Genomic DNA, 16,587 nt, shown 5'->3' on the forward strand with positions numbered 1-16,587 from the left:
AGGTTATTCTGGACCAGCCACTCCTTTGGGAAGCTCAGCTTTCTTGTACTTCAACTCAGCTGGGAAGCACAGAGCAGAGAACACCCTTTTCTACTCCGCAGGGAGCAGAACAGTCATCTTATTCCTCCTCCTGAAGGGCAGCTCTAGTGGCACATCCACCCCTGCACCCTGGAGACGCTTAGGAACCCATGTTCTGAGCAGTCTTAAGGGACTTGGCTCGGCAGCTGCTGTTACAAAACAAGCTGGTCAAGCACAGGACTCCACTCACCTTTCCTTCCCGAATTACCCTGGCTTGATGGTTTATCAGTTACTGAACCTAAAGGGGAGAAAAAAAAAAAGAAGAATAAAAGACATCCATTTGGATGCTGCACAATCACACAGAGCATATAATGTCACAATAATGCAGTCAATATCTCAACCCATAAAGCATCTATTTATATGTCAACAGCTCCATTTAAGACTCAGAGAGCCTGTGGCTTCAACCAATGTCAAAAGTATAAGGAAGTTTTATGCATCAACACATTTAATTGGGATAAAGGTAAACAAGAAATCTTTAGTAGCTGGATCTAGTGATTTGAAAGACCTCAAGAGAGCATCATGCTAGTAAGAAACCTGGAATAAATCCAAGGGCAATAAGGAAAGATCAGTAAGAGTCACTTCTTTAATTTGCAAATGTCAGGAAGAACAAATCAAAAGCAGATGGGGAGAGTGTGAGGGGAATGCAAGCACAGTATTCCAGAGGAAAGGGATTAAGTGGGACAATTTGCAGAAAATGGATTTCAACCAACCCCTGAACATCCCCAGCTGTTTGAAATGGGACACTAAGTAAGATTCAGCATGTACATGAACAGAACACATCTTGGATTGTCTATTATAACTTAGATCTTCACATAGTATATATGATTCCATGCTTGGTTCTGCACGCTGCTTTAGTGCTTCATCACAGTTTTCTACTAAAACTTGAACAGGTAATAAAAATTCTTTAAATAAATCCATTACCAAAGTGTATAAAAATCTATTATAAGCTTTTTTTTTTTTTTTAATAGCTTTATTCACAGGAAACTGATTCTTCTATGCACCATTACTAAACAGTTCCAATGATTACTGAACATTCAGGAAACATGGATCAAAAGTCAGCTTTAAAGAAGGCAGCTCTGACAGCCCCAAGAATCTGATCAAGACAAACTCTGAAGGTAAACTATTGTCTGGACACTTTCACTTGTAGATCAGTTCATCACAGATCTACTGCTGAATCACAAGTAGTAAGCACAAACTCGGTATTAGTCATCATATGTCTAACATCTATGTCCTACAGTATAACATGGCTTTACTTTTCTGCAACATGATTTTATAAACAGCACAAGACTAACTGGATAGATCAGTAAAAGTCTAAAACATGCCCTACCAAAATGATATACTGAAAGTGGTGTCATAAAGTCATATTCTAAAGGTTTAAGCCAAATTACTGTAGGATTGCACCTTACACCAAAATAGGATATTAATTTCTTTTCTTTCCACATGCCTGTGAAAAACCAAGCATCTCCTCAAGGTACATTGGGTCACTGGTTCTCAGACAGCTCTCCCACTCAACTCAAACCCTTATGCAAGTCACTTATTACCACAAGTAATAAGTGTAAGTTTGCTTACTACCACAGAACACCCTACAGCCAAGAGGACACAGGTTAAGGTAAAAAAAAAAATCAAAATCCCAAAGGTTTGACTCCTGCCATGCTCTTACCTAAAGGGCAAACACTGCAAGGTGTGAGAGAAGAGCTATACTAAAACCCTCAAGATGCAGATTGTAGAGCATGAAGCCATGTAGCATCACTGAACATGCTAGAAACACACTCCTATGCTTACTGTCTTTTCCTTCTTCTCTAATTTTTTGGGGGGGGAGACAGAAAAGTGGGAAGGATGGCACAATTCCAGTGTTGCCCTTTAATTCTCCCCAAAGTACAGAACAACCCTGCCTGTGTTTACTGTGGTGTCACAGTAGGACTGTTCACAACAGCTCACAAAACTAGACCAACTATTGATAAGGGCCATATGAAAATCTGGAGCCCAATCTCATTCCACTTGAGCCATGGACTACTATATCGAATGGTGTGGAGAAGAAAGAAAAACATTACTCTTTTTTAAAGAAACTTGTGGATTTGGTCTCAATAAACCGCTGGGCAACACAGTAATGTCAGCCTGAGCGCCCAGAAAAACATCACTTAATAATTAACACCAGTAACAGGCTGGGTCTGGAGCTCCCTCCTGTGAGCTGTGGTGCAAGCCCAGTGCTGTCCACCCCCATGACACAAACACAGGGATCCTAAACTAAGCAACGTGGTCAGAAGACCCAAATTCATTATAACAGCAGGACTCTGGAAACTGACAGTTTTGTATAGAACCACCTTCATGAATTAACTGAAATCACTCTGTACTAAATATTACTCCATGTCCCACAAAATACAGCCCAAGAACCATTTCATTACAATATAGCTCATGGAAAAAAATTATCCCATCTGCTCAGCAAATCTTTGGTGTTGGTGTACACAGCAACACTGACTCTTGCCTTGGCTGCCACAATTGTCAACTTAGTGGTTTTTCCTACTGAGCCTTGCAGAAGTGTCTGCATCCTAATTGCAGGGTGGACATGCCAGAGTCCAAAGTGCAGTGTTAAGTGGGGTAAACTGGCCAAGTCACCTGAAAAGACTGGGCTCTCAGAAGGATGCATTCACCCCAGCCCTCTGGTTATAAAGTTAGTGTTTGCTGAAGCCACTCCCACAGTACCTGAACATACAGGAGTTTTGTTCTGTACAGAAGAGCCGCTAATAGGCTTGCCATCAGGTGTCACACACCAGCAGTATCCAGTGTAGGTATGGCACTGCACCTGTTTAATAAAACAAAGAGCAGGCATTTCATTTCTCACTCTTTCACCAACCACTTTATTATCATTCACCATCCTATTGAAGTCCCAACCCAGAGGTATCACAAACACATGCTTCAGAGCAAGGAGGTCTTACAGAAGACTACCTTTGATATCATTATCTTTTCTTCCCTCATCTCCCCCCCCCCCCCCAAAAGAAAGGTGATTTCTCCTACTCCAACTCCTGTAGCTGAAATTCAGGAGGCAAAAGAAGTTACAAGTAATCATCAGAGAACACTTTAGTTGGGAGATGCAGCAGTTGTGTCTCAGCTCACTCCACCCTCTGCTACATCCCACTTACTGTTTATTATTAAAAACTCGTTCCCCTGCGTCACAGCTGGGTTATGGAAAGGCCACCCTATCTCAAAATTCCATAGCCACTGCTTGAGAGCAGCATCTGTAGGCATTTCAGAAGCATTTTATTCAGTGACATGGCTGGAAAAGTGCAATACTGACTTGGTTAACAAACTTTCTCCAGACAGATTTAAACTCTATTGTGTTACTATGTCAAACTACACAGCAGGAGCAAGATCAAACATGCTTGCTCCTCATATATTGACATGGACTTAAGAACATCTGATGAAGGTTCTAGTGAGTCAAAAGGTACACAGTATAAAATTCATCTTGATTGACTTTAAAGATCAACTTCTGAGCTGAACATCTAGAGCTGTCCAGTTCCTTCCTTCACCCCAGAAAGACACCAGAATTACAAATTCAGATGCAGAACCTCTCAAGTAAGAATAGGTAAGTCCTGATCTAGCAGACTGATCTTAGTAACATCTATGGAGATATTAATACAGGACCACTAAAATTTCATTCAGCCTAACAAATCTAATTACAGACTTTGCCTCAGCTTCCAGAGCAGCCAGCAACTGGATGAAATTCAGGATGTCCCTGACATCTTTGAGATAAAAGTTAAACTATCATTGTACAGACATCTGTGCAAATACTAACAGGTCCCAAAATTCTTTCTAATGAGCATACTTTCAGCTGGAGTTAAATATGCCTTGTCAGTACTGTGAAATGGTATAGAAGTACATCCTGTTACTATAGACTAGAGATGGCTCCTTCAATACATTTCTGAAAAAAGCCATGAAATGAGACCATTTCAGAAACTACCTTTTTATTTTACTTGTAAAATGAATTCTGTTCATTCTGTTTTTTTTCCAAACAAGTTAATTGAAACCTATTTCTAATTCCAGTCCTCTTCACACAGAAGAGAAGAGTGATGGGGTGTTTGTGCTGGTGCCCTCATTAGGGATCCTTCAGAGCAAAACCAGTCATTCCCCTTGCTGACAGCTGGCTTCAATGCCCTAAGGTAGCAAAGTTTGTTCAGAGACTTAATGACAAGTTTTTTTTAAAGGCTTTGAATATCACATAAAACATGATCTAAGAGCAATTATAACACAGTACGTCGTGTTTATCTTGGGTTTTACTTGTTTATCTTGGGTTTTACTAAAGTGCAAATCAATCATTTTGCCTTAAGCATCTACTTTTAGTAGCCAAAATCAACAGTCATCTCATATACCCACGTTACTGCAGTCACTGTCACTGCTATCTGCAGATTCATTTTTCTTTGCTCAATATATCGCAATATTGATTGCAAATTACTCAGAAGTATTATGACTATAATAAGCAATAATCAAGTTAGAAAATATTTTTTATTGCTCAATGTAATCAATTGAACACTCAAAACAAATGCGATAGACATGCTCTGGTTTGTGTTTAGAATTTATCTTTGCTGAGCACATGCACACAAGACTGCATTCCCAACAGCACAAGAAGCTGCATAAATTGTAAAAATCCTAGCAAGGGAGCTAAATGCCAGGAGAGGGTCTCAAATTTGTAGGGCAAGACCATCCCATGTTATGTTACATAAAAAATCCAGCGTACCCAGCATTTAAAAAACTCAAGTAGTATTAGTCACTTGATAGTCCTTTAGCCAAATCTTCAGAAAAATAACAAAGTACATGGCAGAGGAGCCCAAAACCAAAAATGTATTGACACAAATTCAAGATAGATGCATTAACTAAGAGTATGTTATGTAACACACCTCAGTAGAGAACTATGAACTACATACACTCATCTATGGAAGCGAAGTACATTACACCCATTAAAAAGTGAAGCAATTTAGTAAATAACTAGGCTAAGAAATGTTAGTCTTCCTTGGACTGGTATCCCATGACCTTTTCTTCCCCCATGTTGCCATTAAGAAAAGAAAGAAATTGCCATTAGAAAAAGGAAGGAAAAAAAAATTGGGACACTGACAGCACTCAGCACTTTCACAACAACCACAACCACATGTTTTACTGCAGTACCAAAGGACTTCCCTCCTACAGATAACAGCTGCAATTAAAGCTCAGCCATTATCCTAAAGGCCAGACAGCTAGCCATGAAGAATGGGCACTTTGGAAATCTCAAGAATCAGGGCAGTTGTGTTGCCTGAATGCTTTTACACTGAGACACTCTACCTTTCACCACGATACCTGACCAGGTCTCAGTACAATTTAGGTCATAACAACAGCAGCCTACAGCCTAGAGTTTGCAGCTTAAAGGCTGGGAGGGAAGGTATACTCTTCATCCCTTACATAGGACTGGTATGACACTGAAAAAAGTGTAAAGGCAATAGCTGATCCAGTACCCTTTCTAAGCACAGTGTGCAAAAAAACATAAAATGTCAATTTCAGAGCACTTCTGGCAATGAATATCCAAAATTTGTGGGATTACTTTAAAATTTTCCGTTTATCTTAAATTTGAGCTTTTATTTCTAAATAAAATTTCAATTGTCAACCCAAAATTCAATCTCATTTCATCCTACTCCCAAAGTAGTGAGATTTTTTAAACACTTATCATCAGGAAAGGAAGTATGCAAGCACAACACATGTTTACTGCACAGATCTAACCTACAGTTATTGAGTTAATTTTGACTCTATCAAAATACATGTTAGAAAAAGTGCTTTTGACTTTTTTGGCTTTCAGTTTTCCAAAGCTAAGCACTGAGGCAGAGGAAATACAATCTAATATACTAAAATACAATTTTGTATATTCAATAGACTTGATTGATAATCAAGCTGCAGCTACAGAACGCCTGTTACTGCTGGAAAGGCATGTGACAATTTGTTATCTCAGATTAACACACACCTGTTCAACAGCTGTATTGTAAGTTACATAATAGGAAACCAATAAAAATTACATAATAGGAAAGAAATAAAACCTGTAAATCATTTGAGGTCTCCACCAGGTTCCCCATTAACATCTACATTAAAAAAAAAATCCAATTGCATTTTAAAGCACTGCAAGCAGGACACTGTTCACACAGAAGGACACTGTTCTTATTTTTCATGGAGAGAGAGGACATCTTACCTGTGTCTCAACTGAATGATGAAAAGCATGAGGGACAGACCCAAGAAAAATTCCTCCACATCCCCACTCCCCAAATTAAAAGCATAGCAGCAGTTTCTTTACTCCACCCTAACATTATAATGTGTGAAATCAAACAGCAGCCAGTACACTGGCTATATGATTAAAAACCTGTTCTCATAAAATTCCTTATAATATGTAAGCATTAAAAGAGTAGTCACTGGGCAATGACTCCGCCTCTTAAGTCCCTCAGGTGAAAAAGAAGCCATTCTTTGGGCCTCCTCAGTATCTCACTGGAAATGCTAAAAACTGATTCCCAAGTAAAACTTCTAAACAAGCAGGCTTCTAAAGTAAAGCTTCTAAACAAGCAAGCAGCATCCCTTTATAACAATTTGACAAATGAGGACCAAGGGGATGTTGCCCAAATAGAAACTGGAAGTGAGAGAGAAATTGTATACACATATCATGGAGAGAAAAGAGGGAAAGCAGGAATTCTTGTGACGGCTGAAACCAGTTTCCACGGAGTTACAGAAAGAGGTAGTTTGCTGTAATAGTGCTTGGACAAGCACTGGGCTGACAACAGGAATAGAAACACTCAGACTAGTCTCTCATTGCTGTTCAGATGAAATGTTTAGCAACCCATTCCTATCCCATCACATATCAAACAAACATTTCCCGGCTACTTCCACAATGGAGGGCAGAGATGAGAAGGAAAGAACATTCATTGTGTATTGAAAACTATACTTCTATGAGAAAAGAAAAAAACACATCCAGTTTTTGAATGGCACTGCTGAGGCTAAGGGCAGGCAGCAGAGCTACTGACTGCACCCACAGAACCAGGCAAGGCTCCAAATCCTGGCTGCATCCAGGTGCTCCTTGTAAGCACTGTAAAAACAGCTAAAAAAAAATAGCTCCAAGCCAGTAGGTCATCTAGTCTGACCCAAGGAGCAGAAGCCAGTGTGACACAGCAATTCTTTAATTAAGTCTTTCCTTTGTTCAAGCCTCTGAGGCTCAGCTAGCAAGTCCTCTGAACCCAAGTTAGTGGTACACAGCCAGCACACTGGCCTGATGGCCATTTATCTTAACTCTGCACGGTGATGCTCTGTTCTGGCTCACTTAGACCCTGCATCCTGTAACATTTTTTCCTACATTAAGAGTCAGCTGATTATTGTCAGAAGCCTGCCTTACCTGTATAGGCAATTTTAGGCGAACTATCTATTAGCCTTCATCTTGTGTTTAAGCCTCTTTGGGACTGCAGTCCCTCAAACAATTCTTGTCACTTTTTCTGTTCTCCACTCATACGTAATTCTTCAAAAATAGTGTTGTGCAAATATTCACACCAGGGCTCTACGCAGCACCCACCTCTCTCAAGTCTATGCACCACTCAAGAAATGTTTGCTCCACAGGAATTTCACTGTTCCTACAACCCGGGAAATAAACGATCTGAGGCAAAAGAGCTTGATCAAGGACATTCCCATCACACATGCTGACACATACATTATTTTTAGCTCAGGGAAAGGGCCCTCAAGAGAGGCTTTCTGCTTCTGACACTGAATATGACACTTTGAAGCTAAGAATGACCTTACATTGTCACTTTCCTTAAGCATGTCCACTCCCACTTTAAGAACCTGTTCCTTTGCTATCTCGACTGGTACTTCTTTGAAGAAACGCCATAAATAACCAAAGTTCTTACCTCCTTACCCACTCATGGTTTATCTTTAGCACTACATACAAATGAGAAACACAATGAAAGCCACAGTAAGAAAGCAAGTGTTTAAGTAGCAAACCTGCAAAGCAGAACTCACAAAAAGCTACAGCTACCATATTTTATAGAAGGGATGTCTCTTAATAAAAAAAAAAAAGCCAGGACTAGCTATCATTTAAAAACCAGATGCTTTTTTATAAAGAGTTTTTTTACTCTAGCAAGATAGACTGTGTTCTTCTGACAGGAAGGTGAATTCTTTGAGAGCTTAGTATTGCTTGAATCTGAGCACTGAATAATGGAATAACAGACAGCATCCAGGGAATGATAGACATGTCTACACAGTACCTTGCTGCATTAAGAAGTGAGTTTGCAATTCTGCCCAGCATCATGCTACACTAACCTATACAGAGGAGCAGACTTGGATCATGAAGTATACTGAAGGCTGAATGGGCTCCCCACATCTTTAGAAAGGGCTGTTTGAGGAACTTGGGAGAAAACAGAATATTTTATGTGCATTAGCACAGTGTGGAGTGAAACTACTGGTATGGACCATAATCTAGATTACTCTTTCCAAGCAGACTTAGATTACAAAATGTGGTAATGCTCTAGAAGCTATCTGATAATGCAGAACTGCTCGGATAGTCAGCCCCTCACTTATCCTGTCATAAGGCCACAGGTTTGACTGATGCACTTTCAGAGCAATCTCAGTGCTGCATCATAACTGTACCAGGAGCCAGATTTTAAGAACCCTAAACTCATAGAAACTCTCCAAGGAGATTTGCCCTCAGTCAGTTTTATGCAGACTTGTGAGGAAAAGAAACCACAACTACACAGTGGAAGGTCACAGCAAACAGCAAGACATACTGCAAATTCCCACAAAACTACACCCCCAAGGCAGGATTAACATTATTCATGTTCATATTAATCTGTCTGTAACAGATCCCGTTTAAAATCTCAGCAACCTTTTCTGAAAAACTGCTTGGGGAAAAACTATGAAGAATGCAAGTCTCCCTCAGCCCATGGCAACAAGCCCAATGGCACTAGGCAGCAAAAGAAAGTGTGCAGATTACCCACTAGTGCCTGTTGTTTATGAAGAACAGAGCACAGCAGGTTAAGTGCAGCATGGAAAAGGAAAGGCATTTATGGAAAATACAGCATACCAGCAAAAAGGCCAAAGTCTTGGGAACACTAACTGGTTTTAGTCATGGTTAATTCTGCATAAGAGTATGTGACCTCAGTTTTCTACAATTAATCAAATTATTCGTATCTAACAAACATTCTTATGTTTTGAATAACTCAAATTTTATCTGCCTTATAGTACTGTGGGCTAAGTGTAGAGATATTTTGTTATAGGAAATAATATTCCCCACACAGACTGAAATATAAAGACATAGCAATTGCAGAGATCTGCTTCCCCATTTACAGTCATCCCATCATGCCTGCAATAAGCATCACTTTTTCACCCTGCAAATGCATAAGTAGCACTAAAAGAGGATTTGATAAGATCTTTGCAATACACATACTCAACAATAAGGGAAGCAGCACACATGTTGCATAGAAACTGTTATGACAGCCAGTGAATTGACAAGTGCTAGCTCCTCTTGATGCAGTAAACAAACCCCATTATACCGAGTCATGCATAAGAAAACTGGAAAACTTATCAGCTGAGCAACAGAATCAGTGGCAACACTGATTTCAGTCTAAATTTCACAGGCAATGAAAACCAGACAGATCATACAAGTGTTTTAAGACATGCACACGATGTCTCCCTACAAAAGGGTTTACATGCAAGCCAAACTAAGGCCTTTGCCTTTAGGCCCTTCTCCCTTTCACCTCCCTGCCACATCAAACTGTGGTAGATCCAAGCCTGCAGGGAAGCAGGAGGAAGTAAGCGAGCATGGTCTTCCTCCGTGGTGCATGCTCCCGCTCACAGAGTGGCAGAGGAGCTGTGTTCTCATCAGCACCCTTCAGCCCCATCCAGTCTGCAGAGCATCCAGCCCCAAATTCAGTATTTAACTGGCTACAACTCCAGGAGCTGAAAAGGGCAGACTAACACTGCGTTCAGAGGAACAGCCCCACCTTCAATGTTTACCCAGAGTGATTGCAATTTAGTTTCTAATCAAGATAATTACATAGAACTACAAAAGCAACAGTTCAATCTTGTTAAGGCCAAGCAGGTTCTCTGAACACAGTTACTGCTACCTAATTCTCCCACATCTGTACTGCTATTTTCAGTCCTACAAAAATTTCAAGAATTTCCAACAATTAATTTCTTAAATTAAAAATCACACTCTTTTGAAGTCTGATGGCAAGGACAACAATGTGGGCCTGAATACCTACTGTGTTCACTAGGCTCAGCAAGGTGACCTGAAAGCAAGTCATCTACATCTTGAATGAGTGCTGTAATAATTCAGACATTTGATATTCTAAATACATGCGTGCATCTTTGTTTCCTCTCTGATCAGATTTTTTTCTTCTACATAAAACTCCCTTTCAATAACAGTTACACAGAAAGGGGAAAGTTGTTGAAAATGTCTCTCTAGCCAACTTTATATACCCTGAAACATATGCATCTGCTTAGACTATTGTTGGGATGGGCATTCCATGTTGAAGAGCACAGTGGGTATTTTTCCTAGAAACTTCATTGAGAGATGCTGTTCTGTTGTAGACTTCCCAATGGAGATTTTGAAGTCTAGATGGAGCAACACTGGGTATTGGATCAGAATAAACTAACAACAGTCCAGAGCTGACTTCAGCAAGGCCTCAGGGACTTCACAAGAACACAGCCTCCCTGTAGAGCAGAACCCAGGAGCTTCAATTTTCTGCACAAAATAAACAGTATCAAAAATACCTCCACCTGATGAGATCTATTCATGAGTTGCTGGAAGCAAAACTGTTTAGACTGTCCACCAAAATTCTAATTTTTATACATATTTTTTTAAATTAAAATTTAATTCCTTTTGACCAGAATCTAAAGGAAATATTTGTCTCAAAAGCAGGTTGAAACTTGTTAGCTTTCTTGGACATTATTTTTCACTTAAATCTTATGCAGGGACAATTACCTTAAATGCTGCAACATAACTGATGAAGCTGGTTTGTGAGGTATGTGGAATGCAGGGTATTTTTATGAACCAAGGAATTACATGAAATTTCAGTCAATTCCAGATACAAAGAGATCAGAGGCTTCCTTCATCATGCCAGGTAAAACAAAAGCACTTTAGTGTTCACAGATAGAACTGAATGAAGGAAGAATGTGCAATATCATTTGGCTGCCAATTGACACCACACAATTTTTATAAGCAGTTTCATGCTGCCCCTCAACTGGCAACCAACACTGGCTAAGGAATGTGCCAAGGAAAAGTCCAGCAACTTCTCCACAATCCAGACACTGGTACCAACCTTCAAAATAAACCTGTCTGAATCAAAGCTTTATCAACTATACTATCAGTCCAGCTTATAAGGATAAAAATTTCACCTATTTTCCTCTCCTTGATGGACAGGTGATAGACATTTCAAAGTTGCCTTTCCTTACCCCTTTTTTCTTGAACTATGAAGTTTAACATGGAACACTTTGTTCCATGTTGGCCCACTGTGCTAGCTTTTATAAGCATTCGCCTCCAGTGCCAACACAATCTGAGAAGCTCTATACAAAATCAAATTTCAACAATTGAAAGTGCAGTTAAACTGCAAAAAACTGCAGCCATCTTCTCCTGTCCCAACCTTCTCATGATAGTCCACACAGTATAGAAACAGAATGCTGCCCTAAAGAAACATGCAGAGTTTGCAGGATGAATACAAATTTTTCTACTTCATCATCAAAAAACAAAAACAAAACAAAAACACTCCCACACACCAGATAATGGGAGAGTAAGTCTGAGGAGGGGAATAAAATTTTTGGTAAGTTATCACAACAAAAAAATCTTTCCTCTCCTATCCCTCTGGGCATCACAAAATGTTTGAACCAAATCCAAAGTTTTCTGCCTTTCTCATCTTTTTTTAGCCAATATTGATTCTGTTTTGGAATTTTTTTACCTTCAGAACACCTTGCAAACAACCAATGTATCCTAAAATTTCTCCAAGAGAGAAGGTATCTAGAGTAGTATTAGATGTATGGAAAGTTAGGCAAAAAACATTCTGTGATTTGCCTAAATCCACAAAGTAGAGGTCACAGGGTTGCAGGTTTTTGGCTTTTTAGATGCATGCAAAACTGAGCAAACAGCATGAAACTGTCAGGAAACTGTGCATGAGCCATTTTTAACAGCCAGTTCAGTCAGCACTAGGGCACTGCTCAATATGCTCATGGTAATAGAACCAGGTATCACTCTTCATTTCTACCCTGCTTTGGCAAACTTCAGCAAACAGTGAGGAATCAAAAACCCAAACAAAGCAGTCTCATCTCCTCTCTGCCAGTCCTCCAAATCACTACAAGACATATAGTACAAGAAGTACCCCACAGAAGAAACAGGCTGAATAGACTACTTTTTTTCCTGGGATAGATGAAGCAGAGGTAATAGCAGAATCAGTTGCATCCACCTGCTCTGTGTAAGCCACAGCTCTCTTTACAGCCCCTCTTCATGGAAAAACTGACCTCCCCTGTAACTGTTTTTCTTTCTATGCAATGCTGAAGATTAATGCCATTTGTTCCTGTACTACACTGGAGCTGGATGCTATTGCATTTTTGTATTTTAATGTATTGTTACTGAATCAAAACTTTATTTGGTTAAAGATGTTCCCAGCTTTCAAATTTTTACCCAGATAACTGGGTCAGACTATATACCCACTCTGCTATCATCCCTTGGCCCTTAACACTGAAATTCCCACAGACACCTGAAGCCTAGCTGAATGAAGCAAATAGAAATTTTACCTGCATGAAAGATCCATCTTCATTGCATTCTGGGATGAAGACTGCTTCCTGAGGCTTCTTTGCCTGTTCCAGTGCTTGAGCTCTCTCTAATCGACACTTGCTTTGGCCACCATCTACAAAGAGAAAAGCAAAACTCACATTGCAATTTGGCCTCTCCAAAAGCTACCAGATGACCTGGGCAGCTGCAAGGGAAAATCCCCAAAACAAATAAATATAAAGCATAAAAGACCATTACTGCACATTCACAAGGTAGATATGGAGCTACCACTCATGATCCTAAAGACAAATATGAGCCCAGACAATAAAATTATGAGCCAGTTAATTAAGAGATGCCTAATTTCCCAGTCAATAGTTTTTATGGTTATCTAAGGATCCTGGAAGCTTCTTTCAACCAGCACTGGAGCACAATGTCCACACAATGAAAGGCCATTAACAGCCTGAAACGGGATGGCTGAGTATCATCAAATAATTCAGGCCAAGCAGTGAGCAATGTGGAAGAGATGACCCCCTCTTCTCTGAGAAACTCTCCCAGGAAGATACTAAAATAGCCAATCATCCATATGAACTTCCACCTCTGTGTGGTTCAGATGAGGCTGATATGCTATTTCCTGTGCTTTCCTGAAACTCAGCTTTCACCTCTAGTCCCAGTGCTTGCAGCCAGGTGTGCATGATAAATTTCTCATGCATCAGTTACTTACTTTGGAGACAAGAAAAAAACTTGCACTGCAAGCAGAGTTTGAGGGGTTAAGATCTCAGTTCTTACTTCAGATGATGGCAAAGTGCAGTATGACCTTCACCCCTTCTAGGTCAAGCTCACTTTCACAGAGTATACCCAGGTAAGTCTAACTAATGACTGATGAGTAAAAAAAGGGAAGTTTTGCCCTGCAGAGAACCAGATTGACTCAGTTCACATTTAAAAACATCAAGTCTAACAATACTGCTGTTCAGTCTAGAAAGAGAAGGAAAACAGTGAACATCTGTTTCCATGGCACTCTGACACCAGAACTAGCACCTTTTTTCTTCTCCCATGAATCCACTGACTAAAGACTTTCAAGGCAGAAACTTCAAAATCTTTTGCAGCACCATTACAGAGTGAACAAGTTTCAGTCCTCATTGTACCAGCCACGGAAATCATATTGGTTAACAAAAAAATTGTACTAGATCCCTGAAGATCACATTCTGTTTCACAGATCACATGAACTTTGACAACAGAATCACTAATACCAGCATTAAATTAGAAAGTCAGTCTGGGTTCTTAGAGCAATTGAGTTCACATTGTGTGGCAATAGAAGTAACTTCCATCCAGGCATCTCTAGACATAGAAATCAATGACAATGCTGTAAGTAGTTTTGATAAAGACAGACCAAAGTTTTCAGGCCGAGTACTTTATTTATGCATCTGGTGACTCAGAAGATTAAGTTTTTGTCAACACAGTTTCATTTTAAACATATCACATTACTTCCCAAGAAGGATTTCACAAGGCTTCTGAAATTATGAAAATCAAACTGTTCTCTCTGGAAAAAGAATGATTCACAGCAATAGTATACAGCAAAGATGCCAGCTGCTTAGGCACTGCATTAGAAAGCAACAGCACCTGTATCAATTCTGCCAATGACCACTGAGTGACTACAAGTTGGACACCTCACCCCCATGTGACCTTATGTCATTTCTGATCCTATGTCACTTATCTTTAGACTAATTTGTTTGTCGGGTGTTTGCACAATACCAAGGCACATGGAACTTTGATCTCAGGTGGGCCCATCATGCACTTGTATAAAGAGTGAAATTTCTACAGGATAAAAAAGACTTGAATAAAATTTACACTGTATTTTTTTTCCTAGTTATCCATAAGTTTTGACATGGAATTTCCTTTTTGCCTGCTTGCCAATGTGACCAGACAATCAGACCTTGTATGCGCATCTCCAGTGGAGGATAGTCCTGCCAACTGATCCTTCCAAACATGTGCTCACTCTTTCAGCTGAAAAGGAAGCACTTGCAATGCTTCTAACTGGAACACCTATCACCTGCAGATCTCCTGTTCAAGCTTAAGAATCTAATCTTGCTTGACAGAGGACATTACTACAAAAACAAATGGCACGCCTGCACTTTGTTTCATATCTGCCTGACTGAAAACACTTCCAACTTTCTGCCTGACTGAAAACACTTTCAACTTCTGCTTTACAGGAGACAACTAAGTAGCAAAAAAAAAAAAAAAACAAACCACCTCAGCATAGATTTATGGGGACGTGCGCTTGCAAGAAAAAAAACAGGTGTGAATTTCTTACATGACAATCAAACCACAAGTTGCCAAATGAAAGTGTTTTTTAGTCCCTATATATGAGGATACAAGACTGCAGACAGGCATTTTTGGTTCCTCTCCTGAATATAAAACAGAAGCATCAAGCACTTCCACATAGCATCTGCTTTAGTGCTGGCACATTCACAACTACACGACTGAAACTGGATGCATCAGCACTGAGCTGGTAGAAACAAACATTTTGTGATATCCTCTGCAGCACAAATACATTAGAAGTCCAGGAAGAAGGGAAACTAACCCATTTCTTTGTCCAATTTGTCTAATGAACAAAGAAACCTGCACAAGATCAAGCCCTTACTTTAAGAAGATAAAATAAACACATTACTGCTAAGGCAACCATGTCTCTCCCAGGAATTTTAACTGGCCTTTATAGATTGAACTCTCTACTCCCACCCAGCAGAGCACATTTCAGAGCACACCACCAGTACACCACAGTATTGAAGAGCTCATTGTTGCAGCATCTTTTGCACTTCAATCATTGGCTCAAGTGGTGACTCTTCCCAAATTGCTGCTGACCTACAGAGAAGACAGAGTTTTTCTCCTGTTCATGAACACTCAGGACTGATTATTTCTCCCATCCTCCCTCCCAAAGGGCATGCCAGTCCTTTTACAGCCTTGATTTGGAACACCTTAATACCACACTGGGTGGAGAGGTGTGTGCATATTGCTATCTTTTTTGTCAGTCTTCCACAGATCAGTTCCAGTAAAAACAGTGCCTTTAAGATCAACATATACCAGTTTGTTTTTAGAAGGACTGTCAATCCTTCTCTTCCTCACTCCACAGGCTGGTATTTTTATAATGTTTGCATCAACATGTGATTTCAGTGGGATGACTTCACCTTGCTATTTTTGCTTTGTTAATTAGAAAATGTAAAGTATTACATAAGTGCCAAGTGTTTAAAAAGTAACTGTCAAATAGCTCACCCCAAATAAGATGCATTACAAATTTTACTAAAGCCTGATCTTATGATTGTAGGTTCATATACCCTATTCTGCATTTTGACTGCTTATCCAAATGTTTCAGCACGTTCTTGTCTGTTTTTAGAAATGTTATCTGAAATATCAAACACCATGTTTATAAATCAGAATGGCGTTAATGCATTCCAGTTTCATGGTTCAAGCAGACTAAATTGGACACTTTTCCCTCCATTACATTAGGTGAAAAACCAAAACAGCATAACTGCTTTTGAAAGCAGACCTGCTGAACTTTACTTTAAATATCTTGAAACTTGGGACAGATTTACTGTAGCTCAGAAAGCTGCCTTTTAAAGAAAATTAATTCTCAAGCTGGCAGCTGGAAACCAGGAGATTGTTATCTACAAGTGATATTTTTGACATCCCTGGTCTAATCGGCTCAATGCAGGTGCACATAATTTTGGATTTTGCAATGACATTGGCTAGTTACCATGGCTGATCTTATCCATGAA

At 39.7% G+C, this 16,587-nt stretch overlaps 1 protein-coding gene across 14 annotated transcripts in view; it reads right to left on the bottom strand.

Moving 5' to 3' along the window:
• SMOC1 (SPARC related modular calcium binding 1) overlaps positions 1 to 16,587 on the bottom strand; it is a 158,179-nt gene that overhangs the window by 66,178 nt on the left and 75,414 nt on the right. For all 14 annotated transcript variants that reach the window (XM_072930084.1, XM_072930079.1, XM_072930080.1 and 11 more), the window contains 3 exons: positions 12,844 to 12,956; positions 2,779 to 2,878; positions 269 to 316 (listed from right to left, as the gene is read on the bottom strand). In XM_072930084.1, the coding sequence (XP_072786185.1) occupies positions 269 to 316; positions 2,779 to 2,878; positions 12,844 to 12,956 (261 nt within the window). The remainder of the gene's footprint in view (positions 1 to 268; positions 317 to 2,778; positions 2,879 to 12,843; positions 12,957 to 16,587) is intronic.

The sequence above is a fragment of the Taeniopygia guttata genome, chromosome 5 (assembly GCF_048771995.1).
Source record: "Taeniopygia guttata chromosome 5, bTaeGut7.mat, whole genome shotgun sequence".
Classification (NCBI taxonomy): domain Eukaryota; kingdom Metazoa; phylum Chordata; class Aves; order Passeriformes; family Estrildidae; genus Taeniopygia; species Taeniopygia guttata.